Source organism: Centroberyx affinis, unplaced genomic scaffold (assembly GCF_046629955.1).
Source record: "Centroberyx affinis isolate AG114_WGS23_722 - 3 ecotype Tasmania unplaced genomic scaffold, CSIRO-AGI_Caff_v1 ptg001292l_1, whole genome shotgun sequence".
In the NCBI taxonomy this organism is placed as follows: domain Eukaryota; kingdom Metazoa; phylum Chordata; class Actinopteri; order Beryciformes; family Berycidae; genus Centroberyx; species Centroberyx affinis.
The window spans coordinates 1-23,508 of record NW_027279798.1 but is presented as its reverse complement, the minus strand read 5'-3'; the positions used below and the strand labels follow the sequence as shown (position 1 = coordinate 23,508).

The following is a 23,508-nucleotide window of genomic DNA, read 5'->3' as shown; positions in this document are numbered from 1 at the left end:
CTCTCACTGCGAGGGTCCCCCTGTCTGTTCGAGGCATCATCCATCCTACCCCAGCCTGTCCCCACCACAACCCCACCCCCCACCTCCCCATCCCTTCCTTCTCCTGGATGCGCTCCATGCCCCTCTTCTTCTCTGCCCTCCTGCCTCTGAAACAGATCAAAGGCTCAGGGACGGGGGCCTCCAGCTCATTAAAAGTGTGGAAGAGAGATAATGGCCTTGATTATCTGCTCTGATTGAGGCTAACCGGTCCTCTGCTTTACAGCCGGTGTGAAAGGAGCTCCTTTAAAGAGGAGACCTGGGAGGTCAGGGTCCTCAGAGACTGGCAGCAATGGATATAGAAGGCAGGGGAGGAGGGAGGGAGCGAGGAGAATAGGGATCAAGGCTAAGGAGAGCAGAGCAGGAGGAGGGACCTTGATCTTGCAGGAGAGGGAAGATGGAAGTTCCTGTTCCTCTCTTTTCAACTCTGGAGCCCACAGCTCGCCCACCCAGAAGCCCCCTCCCTCCCTGCCCGACTCATGCTTCAGAGACCCGCGGGCGACAGTAGGGCCCAGGTCGCTCCGTGGGATTGGAGGTTGAATTGGTCCGCCTCTCTCTTTGACCAGCCAGCCTCAAAAAGCAGTCCCATACACACATAAAGGAACAGAAAAAGCTTAGGCCTACACTCTTTTCAAGTCTACGCCCCCACCTCAGCACTTTGAAGCACGCGTTCCCGCTCTACTCAGTTCTTTGAAGTATTCACGAATCTGACGAGACTGATGAAAACTAGAAAATGGGTCCTTTGTGTTCACCCATAAGATTGGATTAAATCAGTGGTTGCTTCAAGAAGTAATGACGTTTAAATTTCTTTCCTCACACTGGGACTTGACCCTGGAAAGGACTCTTCTGACCTCATATCATGAGTTTTGTGTTTAAAAATATATTTTTCTGACTTGGTTAGTCTTGCTACCCAGAGTTCCACTTGCTTTGCCGTTCAATGTTGCATTGAAAACTTGGTGCTTCCAGTAAGTTCTGGTGTGTGTTTGCCTCCACCTGTTGGTAGTGCAGTAGTATTACGTTTCAGACTTCAACAATAATGTTAACATAACTGCATGTTTATTAAGATGTCTGTCCTGTTCTACAGTCCTGTCAACTCTTCATCAACGTGCTGGTTGAGTCTCCATCTGTCGATTACCACACGTCACTGGCCCAGAATGCCTTGCAAGTGTGCCTGACACACCCGGAGCTGCAGAATGAAATGTACTGTCAGCTTATCAAACAGACCAACCACCGCACGCCACACAACTACTCCCTCACACAGGTAAAGAGTGGTGTTGTTGTTTCCTTTTATTCTCATTCCATTTTTTATTGTCATTTGGTTTATTCCTGTGAAGCACTTTGCAACTTGTGTTGAGAAAAGTGCTCTATAAATAAACGTTATGATTATTATGAACAAGCAAAGGTAGAGACACAAAAACAGATAAAAAAAAAATATAAACAAGAAATTGAACAAATACACCACAAAGAAAGAGGGCCAGAGCAGGGTTGTATAGAAAAAGAATTGGAAAAAAAAAGCTTACAAAAGATAAACAGTGATGCTATTGTCTCTTCTTCACACCTCTCCCTGCAGTGCTGGCAGCTGCTGTCTCTGTGTGTGGCTCTCTTCCTTCCTCAACAACACTTCCTCTGGTACCTGAGACAGTACCTGCAACGCAACGCTGACCCGAGGTGAGCCGCTTCAAGCCTGTAACCTACTCCTAACTCCTGAAAATAAGGCAGAAATAGTCCCCAAAGAACCTCAGTGCGCAATGAAATGAATAGGTGTCATCTGTCCACACAGGAGCGAGGTGGGGAAGTATGCAGTGTACTGTCAGCGCTCTGTGGAGCGGACGCTGCAGAACGGAGAGCGGGAGGCCAAACCTTCACGCATGGAGATCGTCTCCATCCTGCTGAGGAACCCCTACCACCACTCACTGCCCTTCAGCATCCCTGTGCACTTCATGAACAACACCTACCAGGTAGCACACACACACACACACACACACACACACACACACACATGCATACATCATCTTTCTCACTCTCTCTCTTTCTCTCACACTCATGCTTTCTCTCACAGATGCACAGATTTTCTCTTTTTCTCTCACACTCTCTCTCTTTCTCTGTCTCTCTCACACACACACACACACACACACACACACACCCTCTTTCACACTCCTGCAGACACACACACACACACACCCTCTTTCTCACTCTCTTTCTCTCATACCCATGCTTTCTCTCACAGACACACAGAATTATCTTTTTATCTGTCTCTCTCTCTCTCTCTCTCTCTCTCACACACACACACACACACACACACACACACACACACTCACACAGCACACACAACACACACACACACACAGTGACACTCTCACATAAGCACACCACACTCATGCAGACACACACACACAGACACATCCTCTTTCTCACTCTCTTTTTCTCACACTCATGCCTTCTCTCACAGATGCACAAAATGTATATTTTTCTCTCTATCACACACTCTCTCTTTCACACTCACACACACACACACACACACACACACACACACAAACACACAAACACATACACACAGAGCAAATACCCGTATATCAAACTCACCTCTGACTCATTGCATTGTATTGTCAACCTCATAACCTCACTTTATTAACATCTTCTTATCATGTTTCCTCTTGTAGGTTGTGGGATTCGACGGCTCCACCACAGTGGAAGAGTTCCTCAACACACTGAACCAGAGGGTCGGCATGAGGAAGCCTCAGCTGTCTGGGTTTGCCCTCTTCACTGACGATCCATCTGGCAAAGACCTGGAGCACTGCCTGCAGCCGTCTGCCAAGGTGAGGGGGGCGGGTCATGGGGCGTGAACTGATGGGTGAATAGATAGAAAGAAACACACAGATACTTCCAAACACACCACTGAGGCATATGGCCTTCTGATATGTAAAGAATCAAATCATTCAAGTCTAATTTCCCACCTGTGCTTGTTTGTGAAAAGCAAAGGTAAGATAGAGAACATCACTTCTGTTTTTGTGAACGTAATGGAGAGGCAACTAACATCGTTTTTCAACAAATGAGTTTCAAAATTGCTATGAGACATGTGCTTTCATTATACATAAAAAGGCTTTAAAACAAAGCTAAGCATTTATCATTAACTGGCAGGGTCAATATGAATGAATGAGGAATAGCATAAGCTGAAGCAATGAGGCTACACATACGCACTATCCTTTTTAAGAGTTTGTAAGCCTTGAGTTTATAGTAAATAAACAAGACTAGGTGGGTCCGGGGCCAGAGTGGTGTTCACTTTCAGGTGTGAAGGGTGTGGGAGTTTACTGTCAGCTTTTCCTGACAGTAACTTAACTTGCCCTCATGCCCCTCAGACTTCCAATTTTCCATTATCTCAAACTGCTAGTAGTAGTGGATGGTCTCAAATAAAAAAAAAACACATGTAAAATTCATTGTCTGTTTTCTGTAAAGAATTCAGAAAGCACAATTTATGTACTCAAATGATGTAAAACTGAACTGAAACATTCTTTCATTGCAGTTAGATCACTTAGTGCTAATAGTATAAATACTACCTCATATGTGAGAGGAGGGGCAGTGGGTAGTTTAGGAATATTTTGACAAATTAAGGCTATCCAAGTGTCTTTTCCAAGTGATTTTCCAATGTAGGCCAATAGCCACATTGCAGCATAGCCCATTCCCTTTAAAATGTCTTTTTTTATTTTATTTTCCTGAACGCTGAATCTGTCTGAATATGAATATGTCTTTGTGCACTAATAAGTCATTGTGGTCGCTTTGTAAAACTGTTCCATCCCAACATGTTCAACTGGCCCACACACTCACTGGCCCAATGGGATGGTGAATGGACTACATTCATTATTCTGTCTGGCACACACACATTTTCAATGTGTCCAACATTTTTCAGCTTGTCAGACAGACCACCATCATCGTCTCTGGCTACTGCCACCTGCTGGACCAGATACAAATACGTTTAAAGGTGCAATATCTCTCTGACTTGTGACCTGTTATTCCTTTTTGCCAGATCTGTGATGTCATTTCCAAGTGGGAGCAGGCGCTGAAAGAGCTGCACCCGGGGAAGTACGAAGGGACGCGGATTGTCCGTCTGACATATAAGAGCAGGTAGGATTTCAGTGGTCACATCTGGTTTCTGTACAAAACAAGAAGGTTCCAGCACACACACACACACACATACACACACACACATACACACACACACACATCACCTCAGCATTTTTCACTGTGTGGTCAAAGGATCATTCTTTAGACAAAAAGAGGTGTTTGTCTTGAGAAAGGTCCTTTAACCAAAATGTAGACCGCACGGTAAAAGTTGTTGAAGTGATACGTGCTGGAGCCTCGTGTTTTTGTCAGGATTATAAACTTTGGGGGTTTGATCCTCTGCACCGTAAAGGAGAACACAAGTGGTCTGTGTAATTCCCTGGCTCTACTGAGATCTCAGCTCTGATAAACAGCTTCATGACAGCTTTTTTTTTTTGCGTGCAGGCTGTGTTTCCGGGCTCAGGCGAAGGGAGAGACGGAGCGAGAGCGCCTCCTCCTGGCGTACCAGGTGAATGACGAAGTTCATCAAGGCCACTTCCCTGTGAACAAAGAGCTGGCTCTGGAGGTGGCTGCGCTCATGGCACAGGTGTGTAAAGGGCATCCGGGGATGCACTCCAAGTTCAAATTCAAGTTAATTGATTACTCACATGGATGACACATTAAAAGACTGGATCTCACACGTCAGTTTCCAGCTACAAGTCAAACTCTTTAGTAACACATATGAAGACACCCAAAATGTATGTGGTCGAATAGAACTGTTTATTTAAAGATTGTTTATTTAAAACTGGTTGGTTTGAGACAGCAACTCACACATTCACTATCTCTCTTTCCACAAACCTTATCTCCCAACCTCTCTATTTTCTCCCTCTCCTTCTCTCCCTCCGACTCTCTCCTCTCACCTCCATCTGCAGGTGGAACATGGGGATTTGGAGCGGCCAGCTGCCTCTTCCCCCACCGGTTCTCCTCAACCCAAATCTCAGCTGATTCTCCTGCAGGCCTTGGAGCGCTTCTACCCCAAACGCTACAAACAGGACTGCAGCACAGAGCAGCTCCGGTAAAACAAGCTCTACTGTAACACTACTGCACACTTTCTTATCCAGAAACTGATTTCTATTGTATACGGTTTTGTGTTTACTGTATTCTGCAGTATCTCCTTACAACAAAGGATAAGAAAAATTGACAACTACAGTGGTGTCATTCTATGTCATAATGCTTTATATCTATATGTTAACAAACTTCGTTACATGATGTTTATCATTCAGTATTTTTTTAAATATTTAGGTTCCATGCTTCAAAGGTGTTAGGATATGAACAGGCACATGTGTTCATAATCATCATTTAGTCATTATTTTTTTTTCTATTTTGGGGGTTTAGGTCAGATGACGCTAGATCAGATACTATTAGATATTGGAGGGTGCTGTTGTTATGAGTTTGTTTAAAAGAAGCGACTACAGATGAGAGTCTAATCTACACTATAATAAATAATGAGTTCTACTTGCCGTCTTCCCCTTTCAGAGATCTGACTGAGCGTCTGGCCACTAAGTGGTCTGTGCTACGTGGGTGCAGTGCATCCGAGTGTGTGAGAATATATCTGACTGTGGCTCGGAAATGGCCTCTGTTTGGAGCCAAGCTCTTCAACGCCAAGGTAAAAAGTTGAAATACTGTCGACTTATTTCCTTGCTTTGTGTTTAATGCTACGCTCTGTGTGATTTATTGTAGGTTGTTATCTGTTAAACTCACTCCTCCAGTGGAAATCCTATCATTCATAATAAACAAGAGTGTGCTTTTGATAGAAACACTATCCTTCATCAAAAGCAAGAGTATGCTTTTCATTTGGCTTGATCCCTCGCATGGCCATCCATCATGCTTGTAAACACAGGACTGGACTGGTTTGAGACTGGGAAGGGAGCTGACCCAGATAGGAAGCTGTAGTCTTTGTTGGGATGAATTACACCTGTAACACGACCTTCCTTTGTCTTCCCTGTCCACAGCCTGTCCCCCCTTCTCCGGTTGAGCAGAGCCAGGTGTGGCTCGCCGTCAATGAGGATGGATTGTGTGTGCTGGACTACACCATGGTAAATCTGCTGATATGCAGCTTTGAAACTGTGTAGAGCAAATACCTCCATCAAAATGGGCCATCTCTGTCCTGTAGTCTTATATAAAACTCTGAAAAACGGAGTGAAGTAACTTCATTTATTCAGAATCTACCTGAAAAGCTGTTGGTTTATCATTTTTGCCATTTTCATTGGCTTAAGACTCACAGCTTTATAACTTAAGATTTGAGATTCCTCTTTACAATTGTGGTGCTGGCCAGACCGCAGCTGCTGAGGTTTGTTGACCCACTGGTCTGGAATGATTTTTATGCTGTGGTGTTTCAAACACCAGAACTCCACAGGAAAGTAAAAATGGACAGCCTCTGATTTGACGTCCTCGACCCCGAGAGATCCAGCAGTTCCAACATGTAAACAATGTTAGCGTGAGCTCTGTAATTTTCAGCAGCCCATGTTGCTCTATTTCGTTTTTGGTTTGGCGGCAGCCAAAGCTCATGCACTCTCAGTCACTCAAAGGGCAAAATAAAGTGAAACTCGCAATAAATCACTGGGAATTATGTCACGCCTCCTCACACTCGATTTGTCCCTCAAAAAAGCACAAACCAGAATGATTTCCAAAATGAATCCCATAGTCTATTCTAGGATCTGAACATGCGCCCTGTTTATATTCATTTTACTGCATGTTTCACACTGACTATGCTGTCATTTTCAGCACACGCTGGTCACATACTCCTACCAGTCTGTGATTACCTTTGGCGGTTGCCGTGACGATTTCATGGTGGTCGTGAGCCAGCAGAGGGAGCCAGGAGTCGGGAAGAAGAGTGTGGAGAAGCTGGTCTTTGCAATGGCCAAACCGAAGGTAAGTGTCCTCTGTACATCTGTGCAAATGTTCAGTCAGATTGATTTGTGGACAGTCGCAGACCTCAAAAGCGAAGCCAGGTTTCCACTCTGCCGCTCAACTCAAAGCCATCATTTGTCATTTAGCTCAATGATCTGAAGCATCAGCAACCGAGGCGTAAAGTAAATGCGGGTGGGTGGATTGAATGGCCGAGGTGTTGAAGTGCAGTGAGGGAGATCTAATAACCATTGAAGATAAGAGAGGGAATTGTTAGCCCCTGCTTTATCCCTATTCACCTGTCATTAGATCGGGTTACCCTCCACTACCTAGACCTAATGGAAAAAGCAGGTCGGTCCTCTTATTTTATGTGCAGAATCTCAAAGGGGCCTTAACACAGAGTCACATTACTACTGTAGGACATGCTAATAAGGCTGTGTTCTTGACGGCCGGATCATTTTGGGTTCCTCAGGTTTTCACATTGGATTCTAGTGAGCAGTTGTGGGTCTCCAGCTCCCCAGAATCAAATGAAACACGATCGTATCAAAATGGTAAAGCCATTAATCCGGTCGGATCTGACCTGTCTCTGCCCTCTTCTCAGATCTTGGAGCTGACTCTGCTCATGGCCAGCTACATCAACCACTGGACCCCCAGCCTCCCGTCTGCCTCCCACCAGCCCCAGGGCCACTGGGACATGGACAGCAGGCACTTCCCCTCCATGAACTACACCACCAAGGGCCCGACACTACTGTGAACTGTGCAGACAGCAACCTCCACAAGGTGCATCATAAGAGGCGCTAAAACTGTGTAACTACAGGGTATGACAGGAGAGGACTTTGTGCTAAACACTTACAGAGGCTCGATGACGATGGTTCCCTTTGTCCACATTCATCTGGAGTGTATTGGGTTGCATGTTTAAGTTTTTTATTTTTACAGAAGAGGTACTAGGAGATACATTTTTTTAATATCTGTGTTTCGTATGAAGATTTTGATTTAGAAATGTTAGGGTCAGTCTCGTTAGACTGTATTTATTTCTACAACAAAAGAGTGTTCCAGCTCTGCTTGATTTAGGTGTAAGGTCACTTTCTTACTATTTGTTACATTTTGAACTTGGAAAAAAGACTTTTGAAATAGAATAATGGTCTGAAGACTGGTGTGAGATCCTTTTAGTAGCTGGCAGCTCCTCCAAGTCTTGCCTCTCCTCTGGCCTCCATCTGTTACACCCTTCCAGACTAGAATATTACTTAGAAGTAAGAGGACTTAGCATGGCGTATCACTATGTGACTAGTTATTCACCATGAGTGATCACTGGTACTTGACAACCAACTAGAGTTTAAATTCTGCTGATTTAAGAGTAATTGTGCCATTAGAAAGGGATTTATATGGCATACATTTCCACAGACTCTGGATAGTTTTTCATTAGATTCATTAGATTAGAATCCACATCTAATACTACTTTAATTCTGTATGGTTTTCCTAAAATGGAGGAAAACTACTTTCCAAAGACATCAAGGCCATGTTTATGGAGCCTTTGATAGGGTGTCATTCCCATCCTTTGCATTTGTTTTAACCTACAGAGAGTACCAGATGGGTGAGATTTACCTCACTAGAACAGTTCAGATAGTATCAGGTAAGTTGCCAATAACACAACAGTATACTATACTGGCTCACTAGCAAGTACTTTTCTATTATTGTCAAATCCTTCTGGCACTCGTTGTTTTGCCCTATGTGGCAAATCCCACCCATCTAGCATCAAGCAGGCCAAAGGAAAAGATGGAAAGGATTTGTAAACATTATTTGGTCCAGATCTGATATCTACATAATATTACCTTGAGGTGTACAACACATTTTGCACAAGACAATAGACTAGAAAAGGCATTAAATAGTGATATGTATCTGTGAAATTTTAGCAGTGAAATCTATTTTACTTGTGAATGTTCTAATGTTCATTTGCTTCAGTTCCTCTAATAACAAATTCCCCTGACAGCATCAAGACATATTTTCCTTAGTCAGGTCACTGCAGTCACTCAGTGTTTTCTTTTTTTTTTTTTTTTTAAACAAACAGTCATAAAGAGGAGTGGACAATTAAATAGAGCTACCAAAATGTTTTGAATGACTTGAACTGCTTTTGGATCAAACCACTGTCTTGCTCATTTCCCTATTAGTTATTTATTTCATTTCCAGCATTTTTTGGGCTTTTGCTTAAAGGTAATGTTTCCAGAATTGTCACATTTATATTTGAAAAGTTACATTTTTACTGTTTGCTTTATGTAGCAGAGTAATTTAAGAGCAGAACATGTTTGTTACTTTACCTGTGCTAGTATGTATTATAAAGATGTTTGAAAGATGATGTCTATTAGGGGATGTTACCTGTATGTGTGTGTGTCATAATAAAATAAACGGTACAATCCTTTGTTAGATTTTTTTTCATGGACTACTTTTTACTCTCCATTTTTTACTTATATTTCACTTTAAATTATTTTAAGCTTTAAAATATTTGTTATTGCTCAATTTTTCTTTCTCATGTAATGCCACATTTATCCTTTATACTTTGCTGTGTCATGTCTTTATTTTGTGAATGTAAACATACTTTTCATAAAGCCGTTAAAGAAAAAATGCCAACATTGTTACAGTACACAAACTTAAATTCCCCAAAAATAGCATCTGCTCTTCTTGAATGCATCATACTGATTTCCTTGGCCTATATTCTTGCGTTGGAATAAAATTAACTTTTACTAGCTATAGTCGTCACGAAACAAGTTTTTGCCAGTAAGTATAATCAACTCAGGAAACATGGTGTTCATGTGGTAGTAATGCAATTTATCCATTAGTCCAAGCTCTCTTTGGAGAAAGAACACTGTTGTTCTACACTGTCTCCCATATAACTTCTCTCATTCAGCGTGTCCATAAACTATTCATTTACCCCTGGTGCTGGTTGTATACAGCCCATCCAGTCTACATGTTTTACTGGAATTGAAGTTCTAGGGATGGAAGCAGCTTTGCTTTTCTTTATCCAGAAGGGTCAAAGTGGTAATGGCATTTTCCTGCCAAATGTGTGCTGTAAATCCCACATTTTTATGGCTTGTCTGAAGCTCTTGTTGTTCCATAGCTGCTCTTTTACAAAATGAAATGCTCATTATAGGGCTCACTGCTGAACTGGTGCGTGCCTTCATTGCTCATCAAAAAAGAAAATAACTTCTCTAATTTTTCCATGGTGCAATACGGCTCCGGCTGCATGCTTTATAAGATTTTGAATCAACTTGAATTTGAAATAAAAGATGCCAGTGTGGGACAGATGAGCAGCTGGTTCCAAACCCTAATTTTACTGGCCGACTGTATTATTGCTACCATTATGTATGTTATATCAATTATGGAAGGGGCATGATTTGAGAAGCAATAGCTGTGTGAATGTGTGTGTGTGTGTGAGTGTGTGAGCAAGCAAGCTAGAGAGAGAGAGAAGGGGGGAAGGCTGCTATGATTCTAGGTATGAAAATATAAGTTTTAATCTTTAATATTAAACAGGCATTTAGCCCCTTTCATCTATTTGTCCCAGCCTTAAGTGTAATTGCTTCTCCCAGACTGATTTTCACCTTCTTTAATTCCCAAGATATGTAGTTGTAATGCTTTGCTTTGTCTTAGTGAGGCCTACAATACATTGTTATCCATTAAAAAACCCTATTCACTTTAGTAAGTATATAAAAAGCTATGCATATCTTGTCTCAGTTGAGGTTTTAGTGCGTACAGTTTTACATTTTCATCATTGAATCATTTAATACTTGGACAACTTCACACTCTTAAACTCTAAATGCAAAATTCAAAGCTGATATCTCCACTCATTGTTAACATTGTTAAAACAGTCAGTAAGTGATAAGCTGCAGCTTTAGGGGGCGCTGGGTGTAGGCTATCTTACATAACGGGAATGTTTCTTGCGCAAACGGCCCCCGGGCATTTCTGCAGCAAATGTATAGTGGACTTTGATAAATGTAGCCTACAGTACATTTCACAGTGTATGCGATAGTTCTAATCGGCCTGTTCTGACAAGTGTGCCATCAGGTTTCCATTGTCTTATTAATGTTTAATATCTTGCCTGTTGATTATAAAGTAATTCTAAAAGTGGTTTTGAATTATTTACGTTCTTTCCTAAAATAAGACAAAGACAGCGAGACTCACTTGTTTTCTTGATGCATTTTGTTTCTTATTGTTTGTAACAGCCTAGTTCCAAGCAGGGATGCAGTGGGGGTGAACCCAACTATTGAGACTGACATCAATCTTAAAACTGTAAATTCACAGTAGTAAGCAGTGTCAAACTGTTGCATAAGGAATTGGTCTTACAGAGATAAGAATAAATGCGCGCTTTTTGAAAATAGGTCTATATGATCTTTGTATTGGTGGTTGTTTGCCTTATGATGATCACTGACCGGAGGTCATAGTTCACCCACCTTTTTTATTTACAGTATTCTAGCACTTCATCACTGCTGTTAGGCAATGGGAGGTTAAATTTGAACCAGCAGTTTGCTGGTAATTGATTCCATATTAGCCTAGCCTAGCCTCCGCAGCTCTGGGAGAGATATCGCTGCTGCGCTTTCTCCAGCGTGTCTGCACAGAAGAGGAGGCAGAGTCTATCTAATAAACCTGTTGGACAAGATACAACCGAGGAATCTCACATCACAGCAAAACGCCAGGTTGGGTTTTTTTTTTCCAATACAGAAGCAGTTTGTTACAGCGCTTGATGGACAGTGTTTAATACTGCTATCTCGTTGTGAATGTTTGCTTTGGCAGGAAAAAAACACCGGAAAACTGAAACATGACAACCCAAAAGCCGCAGAGTTTACTACGGGAAGCATCCCATCAGATTATTGCCGGTGGATCAGCTGGTGAGTTAACAAATTCTTTCTTTGCTACAATTTGAAACGAGTGATTTAGATTACGCAATAGTTGTGAGAGCGTGCTCCGCTGCTAACCTACGAGCCTACAATACAATGTTATCCATTACACGGAACTGAGATGTAGCTACCAAAAAAAGTTGTGTCTTCCTGCTCAAACAGATCGGTTTATCCTCTTGCCCAGACAAATCTGTACATAATGTTTCTAAACGCACATGCGTGGCTAATCGACAACAGCATGAACGATATATCTAGCGGAAGTTCTCATCATTTAACCAAAGATGATATATTGTCAAGACAGTTATCATCCTATCCCTACCATCTAGGAAAAGCAAAGCCCTTATCCGCTAGACCGAAGCATCGTAGGGGCGGGAAATCATCTCGCACATGCGTACAATTGTCTAGAATTTGCATATTAACGAATAGTGCTGGAATGTCATCTGGTTCTGGTTCTGGGAGATTTTTTTTCTCATGTTAGCCAGCGGTATTCTGTTGGTGATAATGATTTGGCCTAACAGGGAACAGGAGCGGTCTAGTCTGCCTAACGGGACAGACGTCCGCAAGTAGGCAGACGTGTAACATCTTGCCTCACTTGGTACATATTGATCTAACCTTCAGAAAACACTCTGTTCCGCTTCTCACAGTCTGTACTGGGTACGTTGTGTAATATGGTGGACACGTTGCTATCTCGTGTTTGCCGGTAGAGAGCTTTAATACTTTCACGGTAGAGTAGAGAGGTGGAGCGGGGAGGGAGGAGAGAGAGAGAGAGAAAAGCCTGACGTGGAAAAATCCGTAAACAGGGATGTAGTGGAGAATAAACCCATCTAAATTCACTTTATCCAAGGCTACTTTTTATTTGAATAAGGTTTACCAGCCTAACCCTGACATAAATCTTTATATGGTAAATCATAGTAGATATTCATCATAGTAAGGAGTTATATACATGTTATTATTATATATAGAACTTATGGAAGTTATGTGAAGATAGGGCCTTTTAATGAGGAAAAATCATGAATTAACACTTTTTTTGAAAACATAATAGCCTAAGGCTGTATTTTGGTTATCATAGATCATAGTTTACCCTCATTTTATTTACCACAACATCACTGCCCATAACATGAAAGAAGACACCCTAATCCTAACATCTACTGAACTGTAATCATGTAATAGAACTCATAATTATGAGATAGTTAAGTCAAACTTATGACTTAAGTACGCAACAACTATGTAACACAAGTCTTGATAAATCATAGGCTAATTAAACATGAGAGAACATCTTCACCGCCCCCACATACAGAACATGAGTCATTCTCTTATGATTGTTTTAATTTATATCCTCTGTATTTCAAAGGTGGATATTATGTTTTGAAAGAGTCATGAAATAGCTACAGGTAAAATGCATGTGAAGTGGGGTGGAATGCATGTAGGCCTATGTACTTTATTGTGATTTGCCAAAAGTGATTTGATATATGATGCACTATGATTTGTTGCACTACTCTGTTTGCTCAATTTCAGCTCCAGTTACAGCGATTTAAATCAATGTTGTTATATTGCTGTGTTTTCAAAAAATGTCCATTCATTGCCAATGAGAAGAAGGCTTAGATTGCATGAAGGGATAGTTAATCATTTTACATATCAGGCTGTTTCAGTCATCATGCACATTATGTAAAAGGATATGCAAACCAAAAGCAAAGTCAAGGTTAGTAGGTTAGTTAATCATTTCACATGTCCCAATTTTGTCATAATGATGTCAAAGTTCGTCCAACTGCTTATCACATCCTTTTTGTAAGGAGGGCATTTGTAAGTAGTTTGCATATTTCTTGTTTTTTCATGCCTGTTTAAACAAATAAGATCAACTACAGTATCCAACTGTCTCTGGAGTTATCAGGGTGTCTGTCTGCAGGTTTGGAAATCAGGCTTATGACCAGATGGTCACCGGTTTGAACCTCAGGATGGGCTGGGAGCATCTGCATGTGGGACAGTGAATGAGTAATTCTTTACCCTCCATCAACATCTACTGTCAGGATGCTGTTGCGCAAGGCCCTCAGTCCCTCACTGCTCTAGTGGCGTCACTCAGTGGCCAACAGTACAATTGTGGTTGAGCTGGACATCTTCCAGTATATTTGTGGAACTGTGTGAATGTGAAGCAGGCAACTGAGAAAGAACATGGGTGCTCAGGAAAAAACACTTTTGTGTATAAATAAAGGTCTTAAAAAACACAGTTATGATGGGGACACAAAATAATTTACTAGAAATAATAATTTCTATATCAGTGAGGAGTCCCTTTTGTGACAATTATGACTTGTATTATTATTATTATTATTATGGCTTATGTAATCCTAATTATGAATTCCATATCTCATAATTATTAAGTGTAATAATGGTAACTTTGTTCTCTTCAGCTGTTCAATCGGTTTCGTATAGTCGGTAGAGTGTCGGTTTGTGGCAGGAGGAGTGTCAGTTTTGCAGAGCAAATGCCAAATGTTTGATGCATTTGCCTGTCCTGTTTTCAGTGGGAATTTGCCCTATAACAGATATGATTAATATGATGTTCCTGTGAGTTTGGACTTGTCTGTGAACATGAATAACTACTGCAACAGAACAAAGACTCTAAAGTGACAAAACCTGGAGCTGCTCCACTGTCAATATATAGGAGACTGACTTTGTGTATGTCTTTGCTCTTCAAACAAAACAAGCTATTTCATTGTATTGTGAACAGCTAAGAACCAGAAACTGTACCCTCATGCCTTCATGCTGGGTATTGTTGCTTTGTCCGCAAAGTTGATCCACCATTCACTGCCAGTGAAGCACCTCCAGCGTTATGTTTCTAAACAGAGTCTCGGCTCTTGCTTCTAGCTTTGGAATAGATTTTTTTCTTGTTCACAAACCATAGTGACACAAATCTGAATCCTGATTGTGAAGATGTTGAACATACGTTTTTAAAAATGATCTTCTAAATAAGAAAACAATGGGATGAAGAAAACTTCTTTGGAAATTGACTTTGTGGCTTCAGCAGATGAGTTATTCTCCTCAAAATCTCACAGTAGTGAATTACAAATATGAAGCGTGTGCATGTGTATTTGCTCTCAAAAGTAGCACAGGAGTGTAATTTAGTGTAACATTTACATATTTACCTTTTACCAAGCAAACAGTTAAAGGGGAGATACATCTGTTTTTTTACTGTCCCACCAGCAAATATCTGAGTTGGTGTGATGGGGCTGTTAATCAGTACCAGTGACTCAACAAATACTTTCAGGCTGAGATGTCTGGCTTTCAAAACTCTCTCTCTGGCCTGTACTCTCTCTCTCTCTTATAAAAACTCTCCAACCAATGGCATTTCAAGACATTCCCGATCTCTTCCCTCAACATACTTCTCACATATTTTGAACTGCTCAACAATGGAGAACGGTGCTACATGCAAGCCGCCAGCAACGCAAGACATCTCTTCTACGAAGGCTTAAGAAGCCATGCCAACCCACGCAGTAAAGTTCATTGTGATATATTTTACCTCTTCACCACAGGTTTCTGTTGGATCCCTGCTCTAATTAGCGAGCTTGCTCACTTCCATTGTGAAAATGTGACATTATTGCAGTACGTGCCTTTCCTACTGGTCGCTGATAGAGGTCGATAGAGGTCGATAGGTTGGTTAAAGCAGTAGTTGACCCCACAATTCAGTCATTATCTACTCACCCCGATATCAGTCGAAACTCCATTGAAGTTCGTAGGACCACCAAAAACACAGTTACACACATTGGCCACTGTAGCTCCAGTGGTCCTACAAATTTCAGTGAAGTTTCGTCTGACATGGGGGTGAGTAGATAATGACTGAATTACATTTTGGGGTGAACTATTCCTTTATTGCCCCTTTAACAAAAACAATCAACTCATGCTTCTTAATTATGCAGTATTCAGGCACGAATCGTCTCAGCAGTTGTTTTATGAGACTTGAGGTGTTGTGTGTACTCTGGCATCGCTGCGTGTCTCTCCCCCCTGGGTCTGAGAACCTGCTGTCCTGACACCCGCCCCCCCCTCCCCCCCCTCCCTCCCTAGAGGCTGAGGGGCCCTCATCTGTCCTCACCGAGGAGGATGATGGGAGCAGCGTGCCAGACAGGCGCTGAGCAGGGGACGGAGGCTTTAACCCTGAGCAGAATGACCTCAGTCTTCCCTCAGCCTCCACACCAGCCGCTCCTGTGGGTGTCGTGTTTTTTTGTTGGGTTTTTTTTGGGACCTAATTCACTGTTAACGAGGTTGGAGAGAGACCAGTGTTAATTTATGTGCGACCCGGTCACAGAGCCCGAGTTGTATGTGAATTAAAGGGGGGGAAAACGCTGCCTTTGGTGCACAGTTTGGCTCTCTTTGGCTGTCTGGACAAGCTGGAGTTATTTTTACCTTGTGAGAGGTCAGATCAGCGCACCGGCCGAGCTCCACCTCTCTGTAATGATTGGTTGTTAGGAACTAATTTTCTCTCCCTTGGCATAAGCTTGCACTCAGTTCTGCACCGGTCCTGCTGCAATGTGATGAGTGCCAGAAACAGTGTGTGAAATCACCTGTTTAGGTTGCTTGTAGAATGTATTTGTTGGGTATGTGCTTGTGGGAGTTATTACCAGGGTATTTGCAATAAGTCTAAATGTACATTTTTATTTCATATTTTAGACAGAAGTATGTTTTATTGTGCAGTGTACGAGTGTGCAGCATGCATAGGTAATGTAGTTCTTCAGCATCAAAACGTGCATTTATGTTTTAACCACAAGGGGGCAGCAGTTGCACACCATATCTCGTCTCATAGTAAAGGGGTGTTACAACTCTTTAGTGGGTGTTGCGTTTTGGTGAATCACTTTTTTGCACAGGCTACAGATGAGGAGAGTGTGTTGGGATGCAGGCAATTAAATTGTGCTGATTCTACAAAATCATTTTTATATGCATTTTATGTTGTGGAATTTGAAACACATATTTTATGTACAACGAGCATTTATGTTGTCAATTAAATAAAAAATAAGTAAATAAAAATTATTCGTATTCTTAAAAATATAGTGCTTACACTATAAATAAACAGCCTATACATTTGTGAATAAATCTATCCATGTATATATTACGAGTTTGACATTGTAACGTTGTAACATTTGTAGTTCATGGTTATTTCCTGAGTAAATGTATTTTTTATATTCCTTGAGTAAATCGATCCCACTCTAGCAAATGGAGTGTGACGACATGAGACAGACGCCCCGGGTATGATTAGGTTTCTCCCAGACTGTCAAGAGCCTCGTTTGAATTACTCTCCAGCTCTCTTGATTTAATTGGTTTTAAACAGTGAACCTGAAATTAGTCGGGAAAGAACAAATAAAGCCACTTAGGTTAAAAGAAGGAGAGGAAGAAAAGAGTAGGGAGAAAATAAAATAAATAAAGTTAAACAAAGTGTGTGTGTGTGTGTGCGTGCGTGTGTGTGTGTATGTGCGGGGGGGTTGTTATGAGGATTATTCATTGACCGAGATGGCCGTTACCATGAGAGTTTCCTCCCTGAGCCTCGATTGGCTGCACCAATCAGAGCTGAATTAGGCCTAATATTTATTTCCAGAAACAATTGTACATGCTTTAGCGGGGCTTTGATTGAACTCCCAGCGGACATGTTGTAGACAGATGTTTAGATGACCTCATGTTTGAAGTAATGTTGATTTTGGAGGGGTGCTTGGCCTGTTCCTCTAAATCAGCTCCCTCTGCCTCCCATCCTCAGACTTGTGTATCCCAGTCTGGAGGGGGGTGGAGGCTGGGGGGGTGCGGGCAAAGGCACATCCCTCATATTTAATGTGTGCTTTGGCTCACATTAAATAGGAGCCATTTACATTTTCTGTTCCATCCTTGACAGACAGATGTCCGTGGGGTTGTGGATGGCTTGGTTAAAATGAGGCATGATAGTGCTGAAGGATGGCTACTTAACTGGACACATCTGTCTTTTGTTCTCAATGCTTCTCTTTGTACGTGTCTCTTTCAAGCCAAGGCAAGGACAAGCCATCAAGGCAGCTCTTCCGACAGGCTTCTAAACACGAGAGGAGATTGTATTGATTATTTGAAGCTCATGAGTAAAAATCTTTACTGGCGATTGAAGCGTTTTTCTCCCGCGTTTTTTTCAGTTGACTGATGATCTATTTTTTGATAGGAGTGATGTCAGAGGTTTAATTTGAAGGGAATTTCTTCTGATGTTTCTTTATGAAGAAATTGCATGCTGCGGGGTGTATAATTAACGTAACCCCTCATTTAATATGGGAAAACTGGATCAGAACGCACCAAGCATTCCAAAAATAAACAAAAAAAGATTTATTATCTCCTTCAACTAATTACCGTTCCCGGGAAATGTGAAGGATCACAATGTCATAAGAAATTAGTTGACTGTGAACAGGCATAAATGGTAATTAATCTGCTAGAAATGCCTCGCATCCCAAAATAGATTTCATAAGACCAGCAGGTAAACTCACACTGAAATGTTGATGATAAAATAATGAATGCTTTTGCACAAGTTCTGTGGTATTGGTTGAGATATTTTAAGTCAGTGACATAATTAAATGCGGTATGAATTGCTCTCATAGCTGAAATCCATCTTACAGGACAAGGCTTAATAAAAAATAGAAAATATCCCTGCACGCCGAAAGTGATCTATAGTGAGTGCATTACTACTCATAGACAAGACATATCTTTTTATTATCGGAATTTTCCCCCTTATAGGAAAGAACTGTACTCCTATAGGCTAATATATTTTAGAAGGATGCTATAAAAATATCACAGCAAATATATAATATAGCCTACTGTATATATGCCATAGAAACTATACCATAGAAGATACAAAAAAATGCCAAAAATGACGCTAATGTCACTATAAACCCACTATTGAACCACATACACAACTCCATAGGAATATTTAAGTACTTTTCGTTAGGGACAGATATTTACCTCGACCCATGCTTTACTCTAACGACCTTGGGCGGTGGAAGTCTTGTGCAATTTGGCTGTCTTCCTGCGCCACAATCAGCATACATAATGATGACTGCAGTATATTGGCAGCCTCTTAAATCAGCAGTTTGTCTGAGGGAAAGAGCGGCGCTGTGCAGCTCCAGCAAAAAAAAAAAAAACTTTCTGGATTTCTAAGTCTTTCACATTTTTTAAACATAGTCTATTGAGCGAAAAAAAGCATGCTACAAATATATATATATATTTTTTTTTTATTTTTTTTTTCAGAACAATATTTTATTTCCCCTGTTGTAGCCTATGTGTAATGTAGCGGACACCAAGGCACAATTCTTTCATAATGTATAGTATTTCTGTGCTTCACACATTACATCGCCACTCATCATCATCTACATTTCAAACAGTTATCAATCAAATCCTAATCACCGTTCGCCCATACTGGATGCCAGACAGTTCCTCAGGTGATGCCTCTCTAGCTCTTCCTCATTTTCCCCAACACTACTTCAGGATCTTCCTCATCTGACAGGTCTGTCTGAGTCTCCCTCAACAATCATCGTCAAAGTTATCTCTGTCTTTGCGCTGTCTCCTATAAATCTGAGTGCAGCAAGCAATAAAAATGTTCAGTGAATCCTGATGTCCACTATTGCACCTCTTAAAATAAAAAACCTCTCTGAAAACTGTATTAAACTGTTTCTAGGATGTTCGCATAGGCTACAAGAAGAAATCAGAATAGGCCTATTAAACTCACAAACACCTAAATTAAATAATATGCTATTTTTTTTTTAATCTATCCTCTTTCCATATAATGTTGAAATGTCATTCTGTAAAACCAGATAGAGGTGATATAAAATGCTTATGTCCTCTTTAAAGGTACAACAGGGTGCAGCATAGTAGCATGTATGGTTTGGGAGATGCACTGTAAAGCAAATGTCCCTCCAGTGGACACAAATGACTGGCTGTGTGTCATGCAGGAGGCTGGAGGAGAGCTGAGTTTCGCCGGGGCTCGTGCTGTGATGTATGACCCTCCGTCGCGCTCACGACGTTATCTTAATGACATGATTTATGAAAACGGCTCACTGGCGGAGTTGGGGGACCGGAGGAAGCCAAGCGTGGGAGACTTCTCTGTTGTTACCGCAGAGGGATGTGAAATGCTTGTGGACGCAACACACAATGCACGAGCACGAGCACGCACACGCGCGCACATGCACGTTTATACTAGCGTGCCTTTAGGCCTACAGTGATTTTGGAACAGCTGAGTTGTTGTTAGGCAGGGAGCGAGTAGAGTGGGTTATTGCTTTTAGGTGGCATAATGTCATTAAAACGAAAGCAACTTTTCAATAAATCTTTCATTTTTAATAGATAATAATTAGCTAATAAACATAGCCTAGTTAAAATGTTACTCTTCCACGAAGCAACATAATAGCGGCTAGTGATTCCTTTTATAAGATGCAAATACAACATCACTGCATTATTAATATAATTGAAAAACGAATACAAATGTTTAATACATTTTTTATTTTAATTGATAGCCTAATAAATTAGATTCTTCCGCCAAGCAAAATAGTTCCCGAACAGTGGCTAAACCATAGGGCTAAACACAGCGATTGCTAAGCTATGTTCTGTAATGTTGCTTTCAAGTCATTATCAGATTTACCATATGAACTGCAGACTGGAAAAAAAAACATTTATTTCAACCTCCTAGTGGTAATTACAAGTAGGATATATGGGAATTTTTGTGCGGGCTCTGATATCTCCCATGTGGCATTACAAATTGCGGAAGTATCTCAACATAAGCAATGAACATAGCAGGGAATCCACCGATGTTGGCAGATAGAAATCTAAATTATCAGATATATTCGTACAGTCAATCCTACTTATGAAAAGTGAGCAACATCTGCTGCAGTTTGTTTATGGTTGATTTCATAAAATTCATAAATAAAAATTATTTTGGGTGTGCAGCCTACGTTCCAATGAGCTAAAGTTGGAACTTAAAGTAGCCTAGCAACAAAATGTCATCCTGTTCCTCTTCTTCCCATATGAGCGTATAATCATGGCAGATGGGAAGAACCGTAAGAATGGGATGATATCTCACTGCTACAACTTGGAAGTGTTCACATGTAACCCGTTCGAATGCCCATATTCAAAATATTTTTTATTTATGAATTTTATCAAATCAACCATAAAAAGTGCAGCAGTAGCCTAGACTTGATTGTATTAGCCTACTGTGAAAACAACTGATTGTCTTGGACAACTGACATCGCTGGATTAGCTGCAGTGTGTCGACACACTTTCGCAATTCATGACGCCAAGTGGGAGAAATCAGAGCCTGCTAAAAAGTCCCATTTATCCTGCTTGTACTTAGCTACCACTAGGAGGTTGATGTGAACGGTTTTTCCCAGTCGGCAGGTTGTATTTATGGTAAATCTGATATGAAATGAACGCGGCATATGTAGGCTACTGGTATGAGCAATGATTTTTGGTTAGTGCATTAATATCTAAGTCAGCTGTTATGCAGTCACAGGTGCATGTTTATCAGGTATTTTATTTTACACTTTAAAAGTGACTCAGCCAATAAGAAGTGAGCGCAGGGACTTTCTTTTTTCTAACCTTCTCTATTAAACCTCATGGTCAGGCACAGCAGTACACAAAGGCCCAGGACATTTGTCATGCTTGCAAGGCCTTTGAGCAATAATAATAATTATACTGTTATGGTAAGAGCGGATTCAGGAGGATAATTATGATTGCTCAACATGGGAGGCTTTCCCTGGATCATTGCCTCCTATTTAGAAGAGGCAATTATTAAAACCAGCGCACTGCAGGAAGCACACTGTAGCTGATGTTAGATTATGGAGGTACCACAGTCACTGCTTGTGTCAATAACAAGCCTTTTTATCACATCATTGTGTGACTTAATATCACATAAGATGATCACACAGCTCCTCTACACCAAGTCAAGTCATTATTAGGAGCACAAGGGATATTCAAGCAAGAAAAAAGGCACGTGCTGAACTGGGAAGAGGACAGATGTAAAGCAAACACTGAGATCACTCAGAAATTCCATGGCAATAGAAAAGTGAAGGCATACATAGTACAGCACATGGCAACAATAATATAACTGGGAGGGAAATCAGCTAAACAAGCTATGCTTAATTGAGCACTTAGACTAAGTAGTCAAGGGGCAAGGAGAGAGTGACCCTGTACCAAAATGAAAGTTTACAGTTGCTAGACTGGACTGTGTGTGTGTGTGTGTGTGTGTGTGTCTGTGTGTTTTGCATGCACATGCATCTGGGTTATGTATTCGTGCAAGAAAAATGACTGTGTGTGTGTGTGTGTGTGTGTGTGTGTAGCATACACATGCATCTGGGTTATGTTTTTCGTGCCACAAAATGGCTACGTTGTGTGTGTGTGTGTGTGTTGGTTTGTTTTGTGTGTATATGCATCTGAGTGATGCTTTTATATAAGGAAAATGGATATATTTTGTGTATTTGTGTGTTTGTGTGTGTGTGTGTGTGTGTGTGTGTGTGTGTGATTCGCGTGCATACAAGTTTTGTTTTTGTGAAAAGAAAATGGATATATTTGAGCATGTGTGTGTTTAGTGGCATATGATTCTGGGTTATGTTTTTGTGCAAGGAATAAATATATTTGTGTGTGTGTGTTTGTGTTTGTGTGTATTGTCTGTATTTTTGAGTCCAGTCCTGTGGTGAACCTCCAAATGAAGTTACAATAGAAACAAGCCCTTTCGAGCAGAGTGCCACTGTCTGTCATCCCTGCAAATTCATCATCTCAATGTCTCATTTCAGTGATAAAGAACCAGCCATGGCTTCATTCTGTGTTCTATCAACCCACCAAAATCAAACTATTTGTATTGTGACTTGTGAAGTTTCTACTACGCCGCGGTGCGAGAATTACTCACTTTTCAAATGAATAAGAGCGCGGGCTTGTCCTCTGTCTGTCCTCTACCGCCTTGTTCCTCATGAACACTGACATGTTTAAGTGTTGAAAAGTCTTGAATTGGGCATTTAACCTCCTGCCCTGTAGCCCATAGCCACAGTTGGTAGCAGGTCAGACATATGGGCCTGCTGCACTGCGGTAGAAGTAACTGCTGGACAGGTTCCTAATGCTGATGTTTCAGGCTCACCGGTTTTTGATCTGTTGTTTAATAGTTTTCGTTTTGTTTTAGAAAATCTTTGAAAAGTCAAGGCCAAGGCAAACCTCATGTTATTTCAACTGAATTTGATACACGATTCAAGAGTTCAGATAATTACAAACCCTCTGTGCTTCTGCTGTAAGCGCTGCAATATAAATAAACATAATAAGTACTGTCAAAAAACAAAAACAAAACCGGACTTCAAACTGAAAACCCTGAATTACATGGCAGTTTCCGTGTATATATCTGTGTGTGTGCGTGTATGTATGTGCGCATTGTGTGTCTGCCCTGTGATTCTCTGGATGAGCTGGAAATTTATAACACAGGTTTTACAGTAAGCCCTGGCCAAAAACTGTAATTCTTTCTCCCCTTTTAGCTCCCACTGTCTGTGTAGTCGGGAGACGGGCCTGCCCCCTTTGGGTTAACTCTATCAAGATGAACAGCATTTGGGCCAGTGCAGTAATCATAATGTAATTTGTTGTGCTCATGGGCCAATTTGTGTCTTTTCAGGGGAAATATCCCGTGCTTGGTGGCCGTGCGAGAGAA

General features: G+C 41.2%; 1 protein-coding gene across 1 annotated transcript in view; it reads left to right on the top strand.

Annotated features, from left to right (window-relative positions):
* The window catches only part of LOC139649100 (pleckstrin homology domain-containing family H member 1-like), a 34,173-nt gene extending 24,858 nt beyond the window's left edge, over positions 1–9,315 (top strand). Inside the window, exons 20-30 of the mRNA XM_071525417.1 lie at positions 1,121–1,297; positions 1,607–1,704; positions 1,817–1,994; positions 2,697–2,852; positions 4,058–4,155; positions 4,537–4,678; positions 5,004–5,146; positions 5,608–5,737; positions 6,084–6,167; positions 6,856–7,002; positions 7,580–9,315. Of these exons, the coding sequence (XP_071381518.1) occupies positions 1,121–1,297; positions 1,607–1,704; positions 1,817–1,994; positions 2,697–2,852; positions 4,058–4,155; positions 4,537–4,678; positions 5,004–5,146; positions 5,608–5,737; positions 6,084–6,167; positions 6,856–7,002; positions 7,580–7,732 (1,506 nt within the window). The 3' untranslated portion in view covers positions 7,733–9,315. The remainder of the gene's footprint in view (positions 1–1,120; positions 1,298–1,606; positions 1,705–1,816; positions 1,995–2,696; positions 2,853–4,057; positions 4,156–4,536; positions 4,679–5,003; positions 5,147–5,607; positions 5,738–6,083; positions 6,168–6,855; positions 7,003–7,579) is intronic.
* The last annotated feature ends 14,193 nt before the right edge of the window (positions 9,316–23,508 follow it).